This window comes from Dictyostelium discoideum (assembly GCF_000004695.1).
Source record: "Dictyostelium discoideum AX4 chromosome 3 chromosome, whole genome shotgun sequence".
In the NCBI taxonomy this organism is placed as follows: Eukaryota; Evosea; class Eumycetozoa; order Dictyosteliales; family Dictyosteliaceae; genus Dictyostelium; species Dictyostelium discoideum.
Genome location: NC_007089.4, coordinates 720,101 through 741,956, shown reverse-complemented (window position 1 = coordinate 741,956; position 21,856 = coordinate 720,101). Strand labels below are relative to the sequence as shown.

At 23.4% G+C, this 21,856-nt stretch overlaps 8 protein-coding genes across 8 annotated transcripts in view; 2 read left to right on the top strand and 6 right to left on the bottom strand.

The window, feature by feature from the left end:
• Window positions 1–217: 217 nt before the first annotated feature.
• On the bottom strand, window positions 218–2,287 carry DDB_G0278355 (hypothetical protein; the record flags this gene model as incomplete). The annotated part of the gene is made up of 1 exon (XM_637215.1): window positions 218–2,287. The coding sequence occupies one exon, from the start codon at window positions 2,285–2,287 to the stop codon at window positions 218–220; it is 2,070 nt and encodes a 689-aa protein (XP_642307.1).
• Window positions 2,288–2,421: 134 nt separating this feature from the next.
• On the top strand, window positions 2,422–4,280 carry smu1 (WD40 repeat-containing protein; the record flags this gene model as incomplete). Its single annotated transcript, XM_637214.2, has 4 exons — window positions 2,422–2,474; window positions 2,566–2,776; window positions 2,888–3,037; window positions 3,102–4,280. The coding sequence occupies 4 exons, from the start codon at window positions 2,422–2,424 to the stop codon at window positions 4,278–4,280; spliced, it is 1,593 nt and encodes a 530-aa protein (XP_642306.2).
• Window positions 4,281–4,413: 133 nt separating this feature from the next.
• On the bottom strand, window positions 4,414–7,521 carry DDB_G0278351 (hypothetical protein; the record flags this gene model as incomplete). The annotated part of the gene is made up of 2 exons (XM_637213.1): window positions 4,414–7,014; window positions 7,132–7,521. 2 exons carry the CDS (start codon window positions 7,519–7,521, stop codon window positions 4,414–4,416), a joined length of 2,991 nt encoding a protein of 996 aa, XP_642305.1.
• Window positions 7,522–9,422: 1,901 nt separating this feature from the next.
• tra2 (RNA-binding region RNP-1 domain-containing protein) lies at window positions 9,423–10,838 on the bottom strand (the record flags this gene model as incomplete). Its single annotated transcript, XM_637212.1, has 4 exons — window positions 9,423–9,786; window positions 9,895–9,980; window positions 10,067–10,276; window positions 10,518–10,838. The coding sequence occupies 4 exons, from the start codon at window positions 10,836–10,838 to the stop codon at window positions 9,423–9,425; spliced, it is 981 nt and encodes a 326-aa protein (XP_642304.1).
• A 1,034-nt stretch (window positions 10,839–11,872) lies between these two features.
• DDB_G0278347 (hypothetical protein) lies at window positions 11,873–12,334 on the bottom strand (the record flags this gene model as incomplete). The annotated part of the gene is made up of 2 exons (XM_637211.1): window positions 11,873–11,968; window positions 12,086–12,334. The coding sequence occupies 2 exons, from the start codon at window positions 12,332–12,334 to the stop codon at window positions 11,873–11,875; spliced, it is 345 nt and encodes a 114-aa protein (XP_642303.1).
• Window positions 12,335–13,892: 1,558 nt separating this feature from the next.
• Window positions 13,893–15,761, bottom strand: acly (ATP citrate synthase; the record flags this gene model as incomplete). The annotated part of the gene is made up of 1 exon (XM_637210.1): window positions 13,893–15,761. The coding sequence occupies one exon, from the start codon at window positions 15,759–15,761 to the stop codon at window positions 13,893–13,895; it is 1,869 nt and encodes a 622-aa protein (XP_642302.1).
• A 2,160-nt stretch (window positions 15,762–17,921) lies between these two features.
• DDB_G0278341 (hypothetical protein) lies at window positions 17,922–19,356 on the top strand (the record flags this gene model as incomplete). The annotated part of the gene is made up of 2 exons (XM_637208.1): window positions 17,922–18,501; window positions 18,584–19,356. 2 exons carry the CDS (start codon window positions 17,922–17,924, stop codon window positions 19,354–19,356), a joined length of 1,353 nt encoding a protein of 450 aa, XP_642300.1.
• A 695-nt stretch (window positions 19,357–20,051) lies between these two features.
• The window catches only part of DDB_G0278339 (hypothetical protein), a gene marked incomplete at both ends in the record, with an annotated part of 2,246 nt that continues 441 nt past the window's right edge, over window positions 20,052–21,856 (bottom strand). The window contains 2 exons of the mRNA XM_637207.1: window positions 20,052–21,168; window positions 21,267–21,856. The exon at window positions 21,267–21,856 is cut by the window's right edge and continues 441 nt beyond it. Coding sequence (XP_642299.1) covers window positions 20,052–21,168; window positions 21,267–21,856 — 1,707 coding nt within the window. The remainder of the gene's footprint in view (window positions 21,169–21,266) is intronic.

Sequence of the window (21,856 nt, the reverse complement as noted above, 5' to 3'; positions counted from 1 at the left end):
AAGAGAAATGGTAAAAAACTAAATTTATCAATTCAAAACGACTAAAATAATAATTTTAAATAAAGAATTTGTAAAGAAAAAAATAATAAATAATAAATAAGAATTAATTCAAATTTAGGTTGACGTTTTATTATCACTTTTTATTACTCTATATTATTATAATTTTTTATTATTATTATTATTATTATTATTATTATTATTATTATTATTATTTTTATTATAATTGTTCATTAATCCAATTATTTACAGAGATTTCCAAAATATCTAATGGTAATGAACCATTATTTAAAATTGCAGAATGGAATTTTTTTAATTGAAATTTATCACCTAATTTTGATTTTGCTAAATCTCTAAGTTCTAAAATTTTGAGTTGACCAATTTTATAAGAAACTGCTTGACCAGGAATGACGATATAACGATCGATTTCAGAGGTGATGTCAGATTCTTCAAGATAGGTATTATCTTTCATATATTGAATTGATTTCTCTCGTGACCATTTATATTGAGAACAATGAATACCAGTATCGATTACTAGTCTAGCAGATCTCCACATTTCTGCTACTAAATAACCTAATCTTTCGAATCTATTTTCATACCAACCTAATTCATCTGCCAACTTCTCTGCATATAATGCCCAACCTTCAGCGTATGAACTAAATACAATCACTCGACGGAATGCATCAATATTTGTAAATTCTTGAGCTAACGCCATTTGGAAATGGTGGCCTGGTGTGGCTTCGTGGTAGCATAGATCTTTTGACATTGCTTTAGTGTGGGCATTTGTATTTCTAAGATTTACATTGAAAATACCGCCTTTTGATCTATCGATTGGTGGTGGGGTGTAATAGGCAGGTGCAGATTCAGCCTCTTTAAATAATGGCACACGTTCAACTGAGCAGTTCGCCAATGGGATTCTCTCGAAGTATTGAGGTAACTTGGTTTCTGTGCAATCTTTAATGATGGATTCATAATGTTCGATAATCTCTTTTCTACCAATATCACCCTGACTAAATTGAAATGGTTTCTCCTTTGATAATAATCTAATTGTTGAACTGAAATCAGTTTTAATTGAAGGGTAGTCATCTTTAAATAAATTTATAATTTCTTTTTTAATTTTATCAACTTGTTTTAAACCAATTTCATGAATTTCTTTAGCAGTCAATGTAGTGGTAGTATGATAGTTTAATAGGAAATCATAAAGTTCATCACCATTTGGTGCTCTCCATAAACCATCACCATCTTTTGAATGTTGTTTCAATTGTGTTAAATATTCTTTAAGCTTTTCAAATGATGGTATTAAATATTTATCAACAACTTCATTCAATTGATTAATTATTGAATCAATATCATTTTGAGATTTAATTGAGGATTTTTTATTATTTAATAAAATTTGTAAATCTGAATTTAATTTCTTATTTAAAAAATAATCTTGAGAGGAATTTTCATATTTACAAAGAACTTTCTTTTCAATTTGATTGATTGAAATTTCAATAATCCATTTTGGTGGTATGATACCTTGAGTTTCTCTTACCTTTAAATCGCTTAATAAACCTTCAATAAATTGATCAGAATATTCAATTCTTTCAATGAAATCCATTGCATCTGATTTACAATTGATTTGTTGTTTAACTAGTGTCTCTATTAATGCCATTTGACAACCAATGAATTGATTAACCGGATAGACGATTGGGTAAATGAAATACTGGGGTGATGGATAAAGATGTAATGAATAGGATTTCTTTAAAGTTTCTAAATAATTTCTAATTGTTAAATAACCAATATAATCTTTAGATTTTGGTGTATCATATTTTGATTTCATTTTTTCCAATAATACTAATTCCTTTTCAATCATAATTAAATTCTTTTTATGTTGTTGAGGTGATAAATCATCAACACCACTATGTTGACATTTTAATCCAAATCTATCAAATGCTCTCATTTGGCTTAATAGGAAATAATGTGATTCCATTAATAATAATAATGTTCTAATTGAATATAGTTTAAATGTGAATGGTATTCCAAAAAGATTACGATGAAATATATAAAATAATATTAATACAATACATAATTCAAAATCATTTCCAACTTGAAATGGTTTTGATGATTCTTCATCTCCTCCTCCTTCACCGCCACCACCATTTCCATAATTTCCAAATTTATTAAATAACCATTCAATAAATGGTATTAATAAAAACTTACTACTAAAAACACCAATTAATAAAATAATTTTCCTTAATGATGATATAATTCCATATCTTTTTAATAAATAACCAATATTACTTGACATTATTTGTTTGTTTTTTTTTTTTTGATAATGAAAAAGTAAAAAAAAAAAAATAAAAAATGAAAAAAAAAAAAAAATGAAAAAAAAAAGTATAAAAACCCATTAATTTTTAAAAATAGTTTTATTGAACAACGAAAATGAGTAACCCCACATCAACTACCCATCATAATATTGAAATTCAATCACAAGAGTAAATATACTTTAATAATTAAATTTAAATTTAATTATCACCCTTTACTAACTGAAGAAAAAAAAAAAAAAAAAAAAAAAAAAAAATTTAGTGTAATTAAATTAATATTACAATTTTTAAAAGAAAATTCATTAGGTAATTCATTAACAGCTTTACAAGAAGAAACAGGTATAAATTTAAATGCAGTTGATAGTAAAGAAACATTTTTAAATGATGTTAAAAATGGTAATTGGGATAGTGTTTTAACTGTTGTATCAACATTAAGATTATCAACTACATTATTAATGGATCTTTATGAACAAGTATATATATAAAAATATAGGAAAATTAATAAATTATTCAAATATTTTGAATTCTAATTTTTATTTTTTTATTTTTTATTATTAATTAACCAAAAAAAAAAAAAAAAAGATATAGTAGAATTATTACATTTAAAGGAATATGAACTTTGTAAATATTTAATTAGGAAAACTGAACCATTAAATTATATGAAATTAAATCAACAAGAAAGATATTTAAAATTAGAAAATCATTTACAAAGAGAATATATAGATTTAGGAGATGTATGTTTTTAATATAATATAATATAAAATTTATCTTTTTTTATTAATATATATATATTATAAGTTTTATAAATATGGTATAACAACAGAAAAAAGAAGAAAACAACTAATTGAACAATTAAATAATGAAATTATAACAGTACCATCATCAAGATTATTATCATTATTATCACAATCATTACATTGGCAAAAACATCAAGGTATAATACCAGATGATTGTATGGAATTTGATTTATTTAAAGGTGAGGTACCATTTAAAAAGATTGAATCAGAAGAGGAACAAATAACAACTGTTTTAGATAAAACAATTAAATTTAATAATAAGAATAAACCAGAGACAATTAAATTCTCACCAGATTCTAAATATCTTTTAACGGGTAGTATGGATGGATTTATAGAGGTTTGGGATTACAACACTGGTAAATTATCAAAGAGTTTAGCCTATCAATCAAATGACGATTTTATGATGCATGATGATGCGATACTTTGCATTGCGTTCTCAAAGGATGGCGAGTTCTTAGCAACGGGTTCATTGGATAATAAAATCAAAGTTTGGCAAATAAAGAGTGGTAAATGTTTAAGAAAATTCGAACCTGCTCATACGAATGGTGTGACATGTTTACAATTCTCAAGGAATTCAACACAAATTCTAAGTGGTTCCTTTGACTCCTCTTTGAAAATTCATGGTTTAAAATCGGGTAAGGCTTTGAAAATCTTTAGAGGTCATCAATCGTTTGTGAATGATTGTTGTTTCAATCATGATGAAGATAGAGTTATATCATGTTCAAGTGATGGTAAAATTAAAATATGGGATGCAAAATCATCAGATTGTTTGCAAACTATCACTCCAACAAGTGTTGTCACAGTTAGAGACATTTCAATTCGTTCAATCACTATATTGCTAAAGAATCCTGAATTCCTTTTAGTTTGTAATTCTTCTCAAATCTCAATAGTTTCAATGAAATCTCAAACTATTAGTAAAACATTTACAAGTGAAAATTCAAAAACTTTCTTGGTTTGCACTTTATCTCCACTTCAAAATTATTTATATGCAGTTGATGAAGATAATATACTCTATACTTTTGATTTCAATTCTGGTTCATTATTAAATAAATTTAAAATTCATGATCAAGAAGTTATTAGTATATCACATCATCCAACTAAAAATTTATTAGCAACAACTGGTTCTGATTGTTTATTAAAAATTTGGAAATCAAATTCAAATGATAATATTAATAATTAAAATTAAATTAAAATAAAATAAAATAAAAATAAATTGGTTTTTTTTTTTTTTTTTTTTTTTTAATTTAATATATAATATATATAGTTTTTTTTATTTATTTTTTTTAATTTATTTTAAAATATTATAATAATAATTAAATTTTATAATTTTCTTCACTTCCAATTTGAATTGAAGTAGTGGTTGCTGTTGTTGAGTTATCATCATTATTATTATTATTTTCAAAATTATTTGGTTTTAAATTTTCATGTAAATTTTTAAAAGTTGGTTTTTCGATATTATTTTCTTTTAAAATTGATTCATAAATTGATAATTGAGATTTTAATTTTCCAGTTTCAGTACCTAATAATTCTAAATCATTTGAAAGTTGGAAATTTTTAAGAACATTCTCTTGTAACATAACTTCCATTTTTTCGACCATTTCAGCAGCAATCTTTGGATCATTATTTCTCCAAAAACTTCCCATAAATCCACCACTTTTTAATTTTTTAGCTTTTTCTTCTTCAGAGGTTGCTTTACCAAGTTGAGTTTTTGAAACTAATAATCTAACTGCATTTGATTTCTTTTCCAAATCTTCTGTTAATTGCCTATTCTTTAATTCTAATGTTCTATTTCTTTCATCTAATTTATAATTTTCTGTACCAAGTTCACCTAATTTTTTACCCATTAATTCAAAATCAGTTCTAAGTTGAATATCACTTATACCATTATTATTATTACCACCACCATTTAATGCATGATTATTAATGAAATTTGATGATTGTGATGATGGTATTAATGGTGGCTTATTACTAATTGGTGAAGATGTATAAGCGAAATTATTATTATTAGAAGTTGGTGATGATAATTGGAAATCTCTTGATGCAGTTCTTTGATGTCTTGATTGAATTGGTGTTACGATTGGCGTTGATGGTAATGAAATACTACCATTTGAACCACGTAATGGAGTATTTTGACCACTACCACCACCACCACCACCATTATTTGTACCGTTTGGAGTTAATTGGCCAGATGCAACACCACCAATTGAACTTGAAGATTGTGATAATAAATTAAAGGAATCTCTAGATTGTGATAATTCCATTTTCAAATCTTTAATCATTTTAACATTTTTCTTTTCAGCTATTTTCCTTTCAGTTTCAAAATCAACTAAAGAAACTTCTAATTTTGTGATTTTAATACAAGCTTCATCATAATTTAGTTTTATTTTTTCAAATTCAGGTTCTAAAATTGAAAGACGAGATGTTGCTTCATCAAGTTTTAAAGTTGTTTCTGATAGATTTGAATTTAAAAGTTCCAATTGATCTTGTAACTCTTTAAATGTAATTAAAGCATCAGACTTCTCTTTTAATTCAGACTCTAGTGATTGGATTAATTGTTGCTTCTCTTGTAAAGTTTGGTTAAGATTTGTAAGATTTTCATCAAACTCTGTCAATTGTAAAGATTGTGATTGATTAGTTTGTTTTAAAGAATCTTTTTCATTTTCAAGTTCAATTAATTGCTTTTCAACTTGTTTTGTACGTTCAATAGAATCATTATGGTCGAGTGTAATGATATTAAATCTTTGATTTAAAGAATCGAAATTTGATCTCTCCAATACTAATTTCTCTTCAAGTTTTTTCAATTTACTTAATGATTCATTATGTGAATTCTTTGAATCCTCCAATTGTGATAATAAATCAATTGATTGATTTCTTTCATCGATTGAAGTACTTTCAAATTCTTTGATTCTTTGATTCAATTGATCGACTTCCATCACCTTTGAAGCTATCACTTGATCTTTAATTTTAATTTCATCAATTGATTGATTATAGTTTGTCAAATATTCATCTCTTGATTGTTTGAAAATATCAGATTTATCATTTAAATCACTTAGGGATCGTTCAAAATGTAACTTTTGTTGTGACAATTCTTGCTGTTTCTCTTGTAATAGTTTTTCAAATTTCTCTTTTTGTTGATGTAATGCTTCATCTACTGATTCAATTGATTTTTCAAATTTCTTTGAAGAGGTTTGTAATGCTTGATGAATATCTTGATTCTCTTGAATTAATTGTTGTTTTTGTTGTTCCATTAATGTTTGCTCCTCTTTTAATCTCTTTAATTCATTCTCTAATCTCTCTTCGATTTTAACACGATTAATCTCGGATTGTCTATGTTTATCTTGCCATTGTGTAACTTGTTGTGATAATTGTTCATTGATTTGTTGTGACTCCTTTATATCATTTACAGTCTTTATTGATTTACTATCATTCTCTCTAATTTGTTCCATTAAATTTTTTATTGTATCTCTTAATTTTTGTTTTTCTTTTTCATTATCTGGATTATATTCTGGTTCACCTAATGGATGAAATATAATTTCTTTTGGTGTTACAGGTGATGGTGGTGTTGTAGTAGTATTATTAATTGACTGTTGCTGTTGTTGTTGTTGTTGTTGTTCTTGTTGTTTTAAATTAAAAAGTTCAGTAATCTTTTCTTTTACATCCTCTTCACTTGATAAACTATCTAAAACTTGGATGATTGATTCTAATGTTACAACACCACTATTAATATTGTTTGCACCATTTACACTACTACAATCACCAACTTCACTACCAATATCACTATTATTATTACTAATACTATTATTTAAAGATAATTCTTTAATTTTATTTTCAAGTTCTTCATTGGTACAATGTGATTCTGCTAAATCAACTTGTAATTTTCTTACTAAATTTTGTTGATCTTCACCTTTAATTATCTATATATATATATGTATATATTAAATAATTATAATAACATAAATATAAATATAAATATATAAATATTTCTTTTTTTTTTTTTTTTTTTTTTTGGTGAGTAAATAATATATACATACATATGTATTTAAATCTTTTTTTAATAATAAAATTTGATCTTCTAATTGACTATTAGTTTCAAATAAAGATTTTATATTAAGTTTTAATGCATCAGATTGTTCTTGATGTACAATTGTATTTTGTTGAATTTGTTTTCTTAAATGTTCATTTTCATCTTGAATTTCATTCATTTTACCTTTTCTAGCAACTACATCTGAAAAAAAGGAAGTTGCTTTCTTTTTTGCACTATCATTATTATTACTGTTATTTCCTGAACCCTCCTCAAGTTGATCTTTTAACTGTTTGATCTCATTTTGAAGTTTCTTTTCTTTTTCACTTGATTCATATTTATCCCTTTTAAGTGAAATAAGTTGTTCTTGTAATAAATTAAAATCTTCACTACTAATCATTTGATTTTGATTTTTTTTATTATTATTTTTTTAATTATTATTTCTATTTTTATCTTTATTTTTATTTTTAGTTTTTTTTTTTTTTTGTTTAGATAAACCAAAAAAAAAAATGAATGAATGAAAAATGTTAACCAAAAAAAAAAAAAAAAATTAAAAATAAACTATTACCAAAAGTAAATAAATTACAAGAAGAAACAAAAAAAAAAAAAAACAAGTAAAATAGTTTTTGTAGTTTTGTTTTTTTTTTTTTTTTTTATTTAATAAAATGTAAAAATAATTTTAGGATGAAAGATTACAGTAAAAAAAAAAACAAAATAAAAAAAAAAAAAACAAAACTATAAAACAATGACGTTGGCCAATCAAAAATAAAAAAATTAAAAAAAATAAATTTAAAAAAAAAAAAAAAAAAAAAAAAAAACAATGAAATTTAAATTGATATCCAAGTTTTGAATTTATTTATATTGATTTATTTTTATATAGACTATTTTTAATATTTTATGGATTCGTGAAGGGGTAATAAAAAAAAAATTATATCTATCTGTTGTAAAAAAAAAATAAAAAAATAAAAAAATAAAAAAAAATTAAAATTAAAATTTTAAATTCCAAAATAAAAAAAATAAAATTGACATCATGGTGTGATGGTTTGTGTGTGAAAAAAAAAAAATTTTATTTTTATTTTTTTTATTTTTTATGTTCTGTTTTTTTTTTTTTTTTTTTTTTTTAATTGCTATTATCATAATGACATTGAATCTATAATAACTCGATCTGAGATTTGGATTTGTAATTATTACTACCCACACCCAATTTTTTTTTTATTTTTAAATTTTAAAAATAATTAAATAAAAAAAAATAAAAAAAAAAAATATATATATATATTTTTATGGTTACAAATTAGTAATATTTTATGTTTACCAACGAGATCTATTTCCAATATTTTTTTAAAATAAAATCTTGGACCAAAAAAAAAAAAAAAGAAAAAAAAAAAAAAAAAAAAAAAAGCTTTAAAATCTTGGATCCAAAAGAATACAGTTAAAAGGTTTTATAATTTGTAAAAATTCGATTTGGTACATATACAAATTTGTTAAATTGTATTATTACTATTTTGTTTTATTTTTTTTTTTAAAATTCATTATCGGCACTAAGGGACATCATTTCAAATTAACGAGATGATTTGATCGTTTAAAAATTCATCTAAATTTCATAATCTTGTTGGTTTAATTATTCATATCTTCATCTTTTCACTATTATTTATTATTCTTTATTATTCTTTATTTTTATGTTTCTTTGTTTTTTTGTTTTTTTTTTCTTATAAACTCCATTAAAAAAAAAGTGGATTAATATTAAGTTTTCAAAATAATAAAAAATAAAAAAATAAAAAAAAAAAAGATTTGAATTTCCTTCGTCGAGATGAATTTCTTAAATTTCCTCCTCTTGAAGTGAATAACTTTAACTAACTAACTACTATTGTTCAATGATTTTTATTAAAAGTTTCAAAAGACTTGAATGTTCTTTTGTTTTGAAGTATTTGTATTTAAATTTTAAGTTTTTTTTTTTTTTTTTGTTTTTTTTTTTTGTTTTTTTTTTTTTTGTTTTTTTTTTTTTGTTTAGGTTGCAAAAAGGGATTAAGGAACATGGGTGGACATTATAATAGAAACAGGGCTAAATGATAGCAAATTGGTATTGGTTTGAAAAAAAAAAAGGATGCTGTTAAAAATAAAAGAAATTAATAATTAAAAATAGAGAGATTGAAAAGAGAATTTAAAGAAAAAAAAAAAAAAAACGAAATCTGATGTTATGTTAGTAAATTTCAAAAAAAGAAAAAAAAAAATAATAATATATTAAAAATTTTAATTACCTTTTTTTTTTTTTTTTTTTTAATCTCGAAATTATTTTCTATCAATCTATCTTCTGTAACTATCTCTTGGTCTTTCATCTCTAAATCTATCGTTGTATCTGTCACCACCTCTATCGTTGTATCTATCTCTGCTATCTTCTCTGTGTCTATCTCTATCGTCTCTACCGTATCTGTCACCACCTCTGTCACCACCTCTTTCGTCTCTTCCACCATATCTGTCACCACCTCTATCGTCTCTTCCACCATATCTGTCACCACCTCTATCATCTCTACCATATCTATCACCGCCTCTATCATCTCTACCATATCTATCACCACCACCTCCTCTACCGCCATAGTCACCTCTACCATATCTATCACCACCTCCGTATGGTGAGAATCTTGGTGGAGATCTTCTAGAGTCGTATCTTCTATAATATTTTCAAAAAAAAATAAAAAAAATAAAATAATAAAAAATTGTTAGAGAAGAATAAATTTTTAAAAAAAAAAAAATAAAATAAAAAAATTTTAAAACTTACGGATTACCAAAATATTTTCCTGGAGTTGGTTCATGTGGTTTCTTGGTTGCAGAGAAATCAGTACGGATACTCTTACCATGTAATTGCTATAAAGAATTATTAAAAGCCATTAGAATTTATACTTTTTCTATTATTTTTTATTTTCTATTATTTTTTAATAATTTGTACTTACTAAATCTTGGCATTCTTCTTTGGCTCTGACAGCATCTTCTTTGTTTTCAAAGTAAACGAAACCAAAACATTTAGAACGACCAGTCTTTCTGTCCATAATGAGATCAACATGATCAATTTTACCAAATCTTGAGAATTCATCCTTTAAATCTCTTTCTTCAGTTTGTGGTGCTAAACCAAATACACCCAACACATTACTTGGTGAAGCAGTCTAATAATAAATAGTAATTAAAAATAAATTAGATATAATTATGTCATATGATTTAAATTAATATCAGTAAGTATATTTTAATTTTATTATTATTATTTTTATTTTTATTATTATTATTATTATTATTATTATTATTATTATTATTATTATTATTATTATTATTATTATTATTATTATTATTATTATTATTATTATTATTATTATTATTATTATAATAATTATTACTCTATTTTTAACTTACATTTGCTAATCTATTTCTAGTTTCGCCATTACCACCATTACCATAACGTCTTTTGTCATCTCTTGATGGAGAACCACCTCTATTTGGTGAACCACCTCTATTTGGAGAACCACCTCTGTTTGGAGAACCACCTCTGTTTGGTGATCCACCTCTTGGTGGTGAACGTTCTCTACTGTTACCTCTTGGTGGTGAACGTTCCCTGCTGTCACGATTTCCATTTCCATTTCCATTGTTCATATCACCATTACCTCTGTGTGGACTTGGTGAACTACGTCTATCGTTATCGACGCCATTTGACATCATTCTATCTGCAACTTCCATAATATACTATTTATTATTATTATATTTATATATGATTTATAATGATTTTAATATTTTATTTTTATAAAAACGAAAAAAAAAAGAGCGAATGCAAAATTTTTTTTTTTTTATTTTTCTCTTTAAAAAATACAGTAATACACAAAACAAAAAAATAATAATTTATCCAAATATTATTAAAATGAATAAATAAACTTTAAAATAACAAAAAATAGAAAAAAAAAAAAAAATCTTTTTTTTTTATTTTATATATATATAAATATAATTATAAATATATTAACGATTCTCGAGAGTTATTAAATGAAAAAAAAAAAAAAAAAAAAAAAAAATTAAAAAAATTAGAAAAATTTTTTAAGTAAAAAAAAAGAAAAAAAATTAAAAAAAATTAAAAAAATTGAAAAAAAAAAAAAAAAAAAAAAAAATTAAAAAATAAAAAATTTTCAGTTAATTGCCAAGTGCAAGATATTTCCAATTCCTTTTTTTAGAAATTATTTTGGTATCAAAATTCCATTTATTATTTTTTTTTTTACTAAATTATTTTAGTAATCAAAAAAAAGAAGGAAAAAAAGGAAAAAGATTAAAAAAAAATAAAAAAAATAAAAATTCACTCCACAACACTTTACAATTTAATAAAAATTATAAAGGTGAAAGTAAAGTGATCAAAAAAACACTTAACTTTTTTTTTTTTTAGGTTAATTGCGACGTAAATATTAACAAAAACATCCAAATCTGAAACAAAAAAATAAAAAAAAAAAAAAAAATATTTTCATTTTTTTTATTTTTTTTTTTATTTTTTTTTTAATTTGAATTTGGTATACAAAAATAGAGAGCACCCAATCATATAAAAAAAATGAAATGCATTCTATTTGTTGAATTTTTTTTTTTTTTTTTTTTTTTTAATCAAAAATTTTATTTTAGAATTTAATTATTTATCATTTATTTTTTTCAATTGTTTTTTTATTTTGAAGAACAACAGGAGGGAATAAAATTGAGAATTTATTGGATAATAATTATAAAATATATAGTTTATATAAAAATTAACATAATTTAGCATTTTTACAAATGGAAGTATATTCTTTTCTTTCAATTAATCCTTGAACTAATTCACTACGATGGGCAGTAATTAATGAACACTTTATTATTATTATAATTTTTTTTTTTTTCATTTTTTTTTTTTTTTCATTAAAATAATTAATTAATATTAAATTTATTATTAAATAGGAAAAAAAAAGAAAAAAAAAATTACTTACTATTGGAACTGGGAGTGAAATAGGTAATTCAGGAAGTGGAACAATTGCAGTAGCTTGTTGACAAGCTCCTTGAAGATAATTTTCAATTTGTTCTCTTGATCTTTTTCCTGGTAATTTTGAATCAACAGTTCTTAATGCATTTTTACAATCATCACATCTTGCAATTGAAGCTTTGGTGGTTGCCAATGATGTTGAAAATAAGCATGATAATACAACAATTACAATTAATAAGACAGTTAAGAATTTCATTTTTTTATTTATTTATTTTTTAATTGAATAAAGTTGATTATTAGTACAGAAAAAAAAAAATAATAAAATAATTTTATATATTTTTATTTTTTATTTTTTATTTTTTATTTTTATTTAATAATTAATTGAATTATAAAAAAAATATTTTTTTTTTTTTTTCCCTTAAATAGATTTTTTTATTTTTATTATTATTATTACGATTTAAAATAATTATAAAATAAAAATATCTTTTAAAGAAAATTCAAATAATTTATAATTGATTTAAATTTTCTCTTATTAATTTATTAAAATATTTTTATAAATATGTAAATACTTTATATTTTAAACACAATTTTTATCCCCACTTTTATACTATAGGTAGTAGGTATACAGGATCAGAAATAATTAATAGTTATTATTGTTAAATTCAACAACAATACCAATAAGTTTTATTTATTTGGATATTACCTATTTTGGAAGTTTATTAGATGTATTCATTAAACTAGGTATATAGCAGTCAACACCAAATAAAAAAAATTAGAAGGATAAAAATCACTAAAATTCATAATAACAATTTAATTTCAAATAACAAGTTAGTAAATTAATTTGGCATTTTTTTTTTAAAAAAAAAATAAAAATATTAATAATTACACTCCATAGATTACATCGTGACCATTCTATATTAATTGGTAAAATCATTTCTTAAAGAATTTATGATTTACTTACAAATTTTAAAATTAATTATAAATTTTAATTTGTCATTTACATTTTTATTTTTACCAGGTATTTTATTCAAGTATGCAATTTATTAATTTGTTTTTAATTGTTTAGAAAAAAATAAAATAAAATAAAATAAAATAAAATGAAATAAAATAAAATGAGAAAAAAAATTAAAATAAATCTAAACCCACAATCACCCAAATTAAAATACAATAAATACTAAAAATTACCCCATTATTAGATATATTTAGTATAATTTTTTTTTTTTTAATTTGATTTAACCCAATCACCATTTTGTGTTTTTTTTTTATACTTTAAAAAAAAAAAGATTAAATCATTTAAAAAATGGATAGTCAATTTGACAAAACAATATAATTAAAGATTGTGTTTATTTTAATTAAACACTAGTGGGTACCAAGCCAAATAGCCACCAAAAAAATTACTAAAAAGGAAATAAAGTATTTTAAAATAAAAATTAAAATAAAAATAAAAATAAAAATAATATAATTTGGTTACGTTTTGTTTTGGTTTTTTTTTTTATTTTTTTTTTTATTTTTTTTTTTATATTTATAATTATTCCTTTATTTATATATTTATTCCTTTATTTATATATTTATTTTATTTATACTTAAGTTAAAAAAAAACAAAATGATTTGAAAATTGATATGGTTTTGAGGAAATAAATTGTTGGAAATTTGGTGAGCCTCTTCCATATTTTATAGTTGAGTTTTGTAATTAATAAAATGAAAAAAAAACCTTTTTAAAAGGATTATAATTATAAAATGAAATAAAATTATTAAAAAATGGTTTTATTTTATTTTATTTTATTTTTATTTTTATATTTATATTTATTAAAATTTTAAAGGGCATAATGAACATCATCAGCTTGGTGTCTATAAAGTCCTTGTTTATTTCTACGTTGATCTAATGCGTGACCGATTAAACCAACACTTCTACCAACAATAAAGAAACCATTTAAATAACCAACATCTATAATTTCTTTAATTTCATGTTGAGTGAATAAACCGGATGAATGTAATAAATCTAAAAATAATACACCAATACAACCATCAACATTTAAAATTAAATTATTTGCTTTTTGAAGGGTATATTTTTCAACTTCCAATGCGTATTCTAAATATTTTGTTGATGAGAAATGAGTGAAAGCATAATCTTTTAATAATACTACTCTTTTATCGATTTCATCGGCAGATTTAATTAAATGACCAATACCTGGAATTCTTTTACCCTTTGATTTCATACCTTCAACAAATTGTGATGGTTGTAAATTGTTATCGACTGCATCTTGGAATACACGAGCACTATCATCGATGGCACCACCAAAACGTGGTCCAATTGTTAATAAACCTGAAACAAGACTTGATACTAAATCCTTACCAGCACGAGCAGCAACGATTGTATTATGAGCACCACTAACACATGGACCATGATCGGCAACTAGTTTCAAACACATTTCAAAGAACTTGGAAGCGTATGGTGGTAACTTTCTCTTGAACCAAAGTAAGCCAATCACATCACCCATATTATATTGCTCTTTACATACTTCACTAATTGGTACACCTGCATAGGAAAGTTCATCACCACGATCATCACAAATTGTAGAGATAATTGATGTTGGCTTTCTAACTTTACCAGCCTTAACTGCAGTCTTGAAATCTAATGGTAATTCAGGTGGTGTTGGTTCTTCAACTGGTTTAACCAAACCCTTTGATTGAAGTTTGGCATAGGTAGCGGCAATAACATTTGAGAAATCTTCAAAAGAAGTTGGTACAACTGCACCAGCCTCACGTAAAGCTTTATTCTTTGCATCGGCAGATTCAGTTTCACCACCAGATTTTGCACCTGCATGACCAAATTGTACTTCGGTTGGGAAAATCTTTGCAACAGTACCAGATACCCATGCACAAATTGGTTTTGTAATTTCACCCTTTTTCAATGCCTCCACAATTCCATACTCGTCCCATCCACCCAACTCACCCAATATAACAATCATTTGAACCTCTGGCAATTTCTCATAACGTAGGGCATGGTCTGTGAGTGTTGAGCCAGGGAAAGCATCACCTCCAATTGCGATACCTTCATAGATACCATCGGTACATCTTGAGAGTACATTATACATTTCATTGGACAAACCACCACTCTTTGAAACGAAGCCAACTGAACCTGATCTATACAATTTACAAGCCATAATATAAACGATTGTACCTGCGGTATTACCAATTTTGAAACAACCAGCTTGAATGCCACCAACAGTTGCAGGTCCGATTATAACCTTACCCAATTTCTTTGCAATTGATATCAATGAACGTGCTTCATTCTCTGGTACACCCTCTGCAATGATAACAACGGTTTGAATCGATGGTTCTCTTAATGCCAATAACGATGATTGGTAAGCTGAACGATGTGATGCAAAATTTAAAAATACATCTGCATTTGGACATTGTTGACATGCTTCTGATACTGAATTATAAACTGGTATTACCAACTCTTTAAATCCAAAGAATGCTTTATACATACCACCATCGGATCCTGGATGAATTAACCCACCCACTGATGGTGTATCCCTTTGTGAAACATTATCAAAATCTAACATTCTTTGGACTGCTGCTTCTTTATAATTATAAATTAATGCCTGTGATTGTTTTGTAAATAACCTTGCTGGTAAATTACTACCATGATTACCATGATTAAAATTACTATTTGTCATTTCTTTATATATATATTTTTTTATATATTATTAAAATAATAAAATTATTTATTTAACAAATAATTTATTATTTTTTTTTTTCTAAATAAATTAAAAACTAATTTTTTTTTTTTTTTTTTTTTTAATAATAAATTATTTGTTAGAATTTTATAATTATATTATGTACAGATAATATTTTTGAAAAAAAAAAAAATAAAAAATAATAAAAAAAAAAAAAAGGAATGGAGAATATTTTTTTTTATTTTATTTTTATATAGATATTTTTATTGTGTTATGACTCACAATTAAATAATTATTAGGTTATCAATGATTAAAATAAATAAATAAAAATATTTGTTTTTATAAATTTAAATTAATTTTAAAATAAAACAGTGACTGCGATTTATAAAAAAAAAAAAAAAAAATAATAAAAAAAAAATATTTGTTTTAAAAAAATAAAAAAAATGAAAATATTAAATAAAAAAAAATAGAAGGGAGCCTTATTAATTCCAAAATTTTATTATTCATTTTTTTTTTAAATTTTTTATTTTTTTTAATATAATTTTGCTATGACATACATAGGGTTTTTTTTTAAAAAATAAATTAAATTATTGAGGAATAGTTTTTTTTATTTTCTGATTTAGATGGGAAATTGGTGATTTTAATTTTTCCCCTAAAAATATTTGCAAATTTGTTTAAAAAAATCTTTTTTTTTTATGTGAACAGACACTTTTGATATTGAAAAAAAAAAAAATTTAAATTTTTTAAAAAAAAAAAATAAAAAAATAAAAAAAAAAAAAATAAAAAAAATGTTTGGGAAAATAAAAAAATATTTTAGATTGTTGACTGTTATTTAATTAAAAAAAAAAAAAAAAAAAAAAGTGTGTATGTAAATTTAATTTTTAAAAAAAAAAAAAAACACATAAAATTGTTTTTTTTTTTTTTTTTTTTTTTTCATAGTATTAAATTTTTGTATGTATAAAACTTACCTATTTTTTTTAATTGTAAATAATTTAAATGTGTTTAAAAAAAATATATAATTCTAAAATTAAAAAAATAAAAAAAAAAAAAAAATAAAAAATTTTAAAACTGTTTATTTTTTTAAATTTAAATTAAAAATTATTTAAAAAATTATTTTATTGCACACAAATAAATGACTTGTTTTGCTTATTAAATAAAGATATCAATTTGGATTAGTTTTTATCTAATAAGGGAAAAAAAAAAAAAAAAAAAAAAACAAAAATTAAAAAAATAATTAAAATAAAATAAAAAAAATCAAAAATACACACAACCACACCTTTTTTTTTTTTTTTTTTTTTTCTTTTCAAATTTTTGGTTTTTTTATTTTATTTTTTCTTTCCTTTTTTAAAATTTCCTACAAATTTGGTATTGAAAGTTGGAAAAAAAAAAAAATTTAAAAAAAATATAACTCCATACCTTTTCAATTTTAAAACACATTAAATAACTTCACTTATAATAGTCAAATTATGGATAATTTCAACTTTTATTTTTTTTTTTTTAAACTCAAACGAATCAATTAACCTGCAATTTTTTTTTTTTTTTTTTTTTTTTTTTTTTATTATTTTTTAAAATTCATAAGGCCAATATAATATTATTATTAGTATATAAAATTTAAAATTAAAGAAAAAAGGTAATAATAAAATTATATAATTATATTGGATCTAAATTCTTAATCTACCAATTTACCACCTTTTTCTTTTTTTTTTTTTTTTTTTTTTTTTTTTTTTTAATTTTTTTATTTATTTTTTTTTCCCACAATACAACATACACACAAAAACGATAGTAATTTATCATTTTTATATTCCCTTCCATAGATAATTAATAATAAATAATAATTTTTTTTTATTTTATTTTGTTTTATTTTTATCCAAAAAAAAATTAAAAATTAAATTTCATAATTATTAACGCCATTATTACTATATTTTTTCTTTTTCTTTTTTTTTTTTTTTTTTTTAATTTTAATTATTTTTTTTTATTTAATTTATTTTTTAATATTTTTTATATATTATTATTATTATTATTATTATTATTATTATTATTATTATTCAAAATATATATTTGTATACACATAAAATATATATAAATAATTTTTATTAGTGGTAAATTTTGTTTAATTAATTTCAATAGTTTCAAATTTTTAAAATAATAAAAAAAAAAAAAATGGCAAGAAAGAAATTAAGAGAATATTCAACAAAATATATTATTAAAAATAATTTTGCATTATCATGCAATGGATCTAAATTAAATTTAAAGATGATTCAAGTTTCACCAACAACACCAACTCTTATTGAATTATCGAAATCAATTGATAATATATGGGTCAACAATTCCAAACTCGTAGTTAAACCAGATATGTTATTTGGAAAAAGAGGTAAAAATGGTTTAGTTTTATTAAATGCAACTTTGGAAGAAGCCGATAAATTCATTAAAGAGAAAATAAATAAACCAGTTGAAATTGGAGGTAAATCAGGATTGGTTACTCATTTCATTGTTGAGCCATTTTTACCACATACCGAAGAATACTACCTTTCAATCACTGCAGAAAGAGAATCAAATAGAATTTCATTTTCAAATTGTGGTGGTATGGAAATCGAAGAAAATTGGGATAAAGTCTCCTCAATTGAAATTCCATATGGTGAATCAATTGATAAATTTGATTTACATACAATAATTGATTCTTCTGTACAAAATAGAGAATATGTTATTGATTTTATTAGAAATGTTTATAAATTATTTAATGGTAAATAATTAATAATTAATATTTTAATATTTTAATAATTTATTAATTTATTTTATTTTATTTTTTTAAAAATTCATAATAGATTTATCATTCCATTTTATTGAAATGAATCCATTTACATTAGATGCAGAAGGTAAACCTTATCCATTAGATGCAAGAGGTGAAGTTGATGAATGTGCATCATTTAAATGTGGTGGTCGTTGGTTAGTTGATGGCGAACCAGTTCAATTTCCACAACCATTTGGTAGAAGTTTATATCCAGAGGAAACCTATGTAAATGAAATTGATGAAAAAACAGGTGCATCCTTGAAATTAACTTTATTAAATCCAAAAGGAAGAATATGGGCAATGGTTGCCGGAGGTGGTGCCTCTGTTATCTATGCTGACACTGTTGCTGATTTAGGTTTTGGTAATGAGCTTGGAAATTATGGTGAATATTCCGGTGATCCAAATGAAGAGGATACTCATAAATATGCATGCACTTTAATTTCATTGGCAACCAGAAATCCTGATTCTAGACCAAGAGCATTATTAATTGGTGGTGGTATTGCTAATTTTACTGATGTGGCTGCCACTTTCAAAGGTATCATTAGAGCAATTAAAGAGTATCATGATGATATCATTAAATCAAATCTTTCCATTTTCGTTAGAAGAGGTGGTCCAAATTATCAATCGGGTTTACAACATATGAGAGAAATTGGTCATAAATTACATATCCCAATCAAAGTTTTCGGTCCTGAAGTTAATATGACAAGTATTGTTGCAATGGCAATCCAACATATTAATGTACCTATTGTTAATCCTTTAAAACCACAAACAAATAATTTTTCACCAACTTTAAATGGTGTTCATTAAAAATTTTAAAAAAAAAAAAGAAATAAAAAAAAAAATAAAAAAAAAGAAATAAAAAAAATAAAAAAAAAGAAATAAAAAGGTTTTTTTTAAGATTTAATAGCTGTTACCTTTTTTATTTATTTTATTTTTTAACAATAAAATAAAATCTATTCATAGTTTCTTATACATGAAGAATAAAAAAATTAAAAAAAAACAAAAAAAAAAAATTACTTTATAAACCCAACTAAGAGTTTATTTTCTTTATTTAATTTAAATGTTATTATTATTATTAATTATTGTCATTATTATTTTTTTTTTTTTTTTATTCTTCATTTATTTTGACTATTTTTAATTACAAATTGGTAAATAAAATTCTGATTGAATTTGAAATTTAGTTCGAAAGGAAATATATTTAATAAATATGCTAAAAGAAAATAAAAATTAAAAAAAAAAAAAAAGAAAGAAAGAAAGAAAAGAGAGAAAGGGGTTAGTAGTATTATTCATTTATACAATTAGTTGAGATGAGGGGGGAGGAAAAAAGAGTTTAGTGTTTGGTGTGTGAGAACTGGTAATGTTAATAATTTGGTATGCATAAATATATGCTTGATTTGAAATTGGTTTGTTTATAGACGCCATAAAAGTTTGCTCACACAGTTGAAAGGGGTTGGAGAAGAATTTAGAGAGAGATGATTAAAAAGGTCGTCTCTTAAATTGATTTACCAACGACCATCAACAGCATGAACAACAGCGACTGGCATTTCAATAGGAATTGAAGAGGAGGCTTTTGCATCAATTTCTTTTTTAAGTTTTGGATTGATCCAAATTAATTTGTTTTTGTCAACAAACTCTTGAGCCTCTTTTTCATTTTTGAAACCTAATTCCATAATTTGAGAGATTAAAATGTTTGGACGATAGGCTTTCAAAACCATTCTTAATGCTTGAACACGTATACGTGGTGTGATCTTATCCAACAAATATATGGCCATATTGGGTGGATCTTTGCAAAGTCTAAAGTAGGAGCAATAGTTGTTATTGTAAATGGCGGTTCTAACTTTGAGTGCATGTTGAACATGGGCAAACTTTCCAACACCCGACTTATCCTTATCAATGTCGGTGAGGGTTTTAGTGATATCGGTACTGTTGTCTTGGTAGATGTTATACAATAGACGATAGGCATAGAATTCACTCATACTTGATGAGGCAAGACCTGGCTGTTTGTAGAGTTGGAACAATTGAGTTTGACATTGATTAAATTGACCCAAGTCTTGATTCTCCAATGCAAGACGAGCATGAGTTTCATAGACTTCAACGGTGAAACGATTTTTTATTCTTTGTACGGTGAGATCTTGTCTAATACTTCTAAATTGTTCACAAGTATAGATGTAATCCTCTTTCTCTAACCATTTCTTTTTTAAGAATACCAATGTCTTTTTCAAAACTTCCTCTGGTCTTACAGTTGATGGATCTGGTGCTGATGTCAATCTAAGGTATGGTTTCTCTAAATCTGTACATGTACCTTTGATTGTCAATGTGTCCCAATCCAATTCTGTACTACTATCGAATGGTGGTAAATCTTTACCTTGTCCAAATTTTTCAATTGAATAACTACCAGTACCTGGAGCATACTGACAATTACTATTACCTCCAAATCTTTGTAACCTTTTATTTTGACTATTTGGTGAATCAAAAACTGTTGATTGTGCATTTGCTTTTCTTTTTTTATCTTGTTTACTATTAATATTATTATTATTATTATTTTTATTTTTTAATGAAAGTGGAACCATATCTTCTTGCCAAATTTTTTCATTACTTTTTATATTTACCGTTTTAATTCTAAAATTAATATTAAAAAAAAAAAAAAAAAAATGTCAGTAAAGAATAAAGATTTAATTTGTAGAAATGATTATATCGATTTGTAATTATATACTTACAATGTTGGTAATGGTTCATTATCCCAATCGATATTTGAATGACCTTTACTAATTTTTTCTTTAATTAATGCTTGCATTTCTTTTAATTGTTCTTGAGACTCTGCTGCTTTAAAAGCTCTTTGTACATAAGATGTTAAACTTTTGGATGGTTTTTCTTTTTTAGCTGCTGTTTGTGGTGGGGGAGTTAGAGGTGCAATTGGTGTAGTGATTTTTTTAATTGGTTGTGGTGTTGGTGGTTGGATTTGTTGTTGTGGTGGTGGTGGTGGTTGTTGACTATATTGGTTATATTGATTATTATTATTATATTGCTGTTGTTGTTGTTGTTGTTGTTGTTGTTGTTGTTGTTGTTGTTGTTGTTGTTGTTGTTGTTGCTGTTGGTATTGTTGGTTCCAGCTACTATTTATATTATTCAAATTATAATTCATATTATTCATACTATTATTATTATTAATATTATTATTCATATTACTCATATTATTACCATTATTAGTAGTAGTATTCATGTTCATGTTATTCATATTATTAATAGTATTATTCATATTATTCATTGAACCTGTATTTTGTATAATTGATTGTTGTGGTTGTTTATT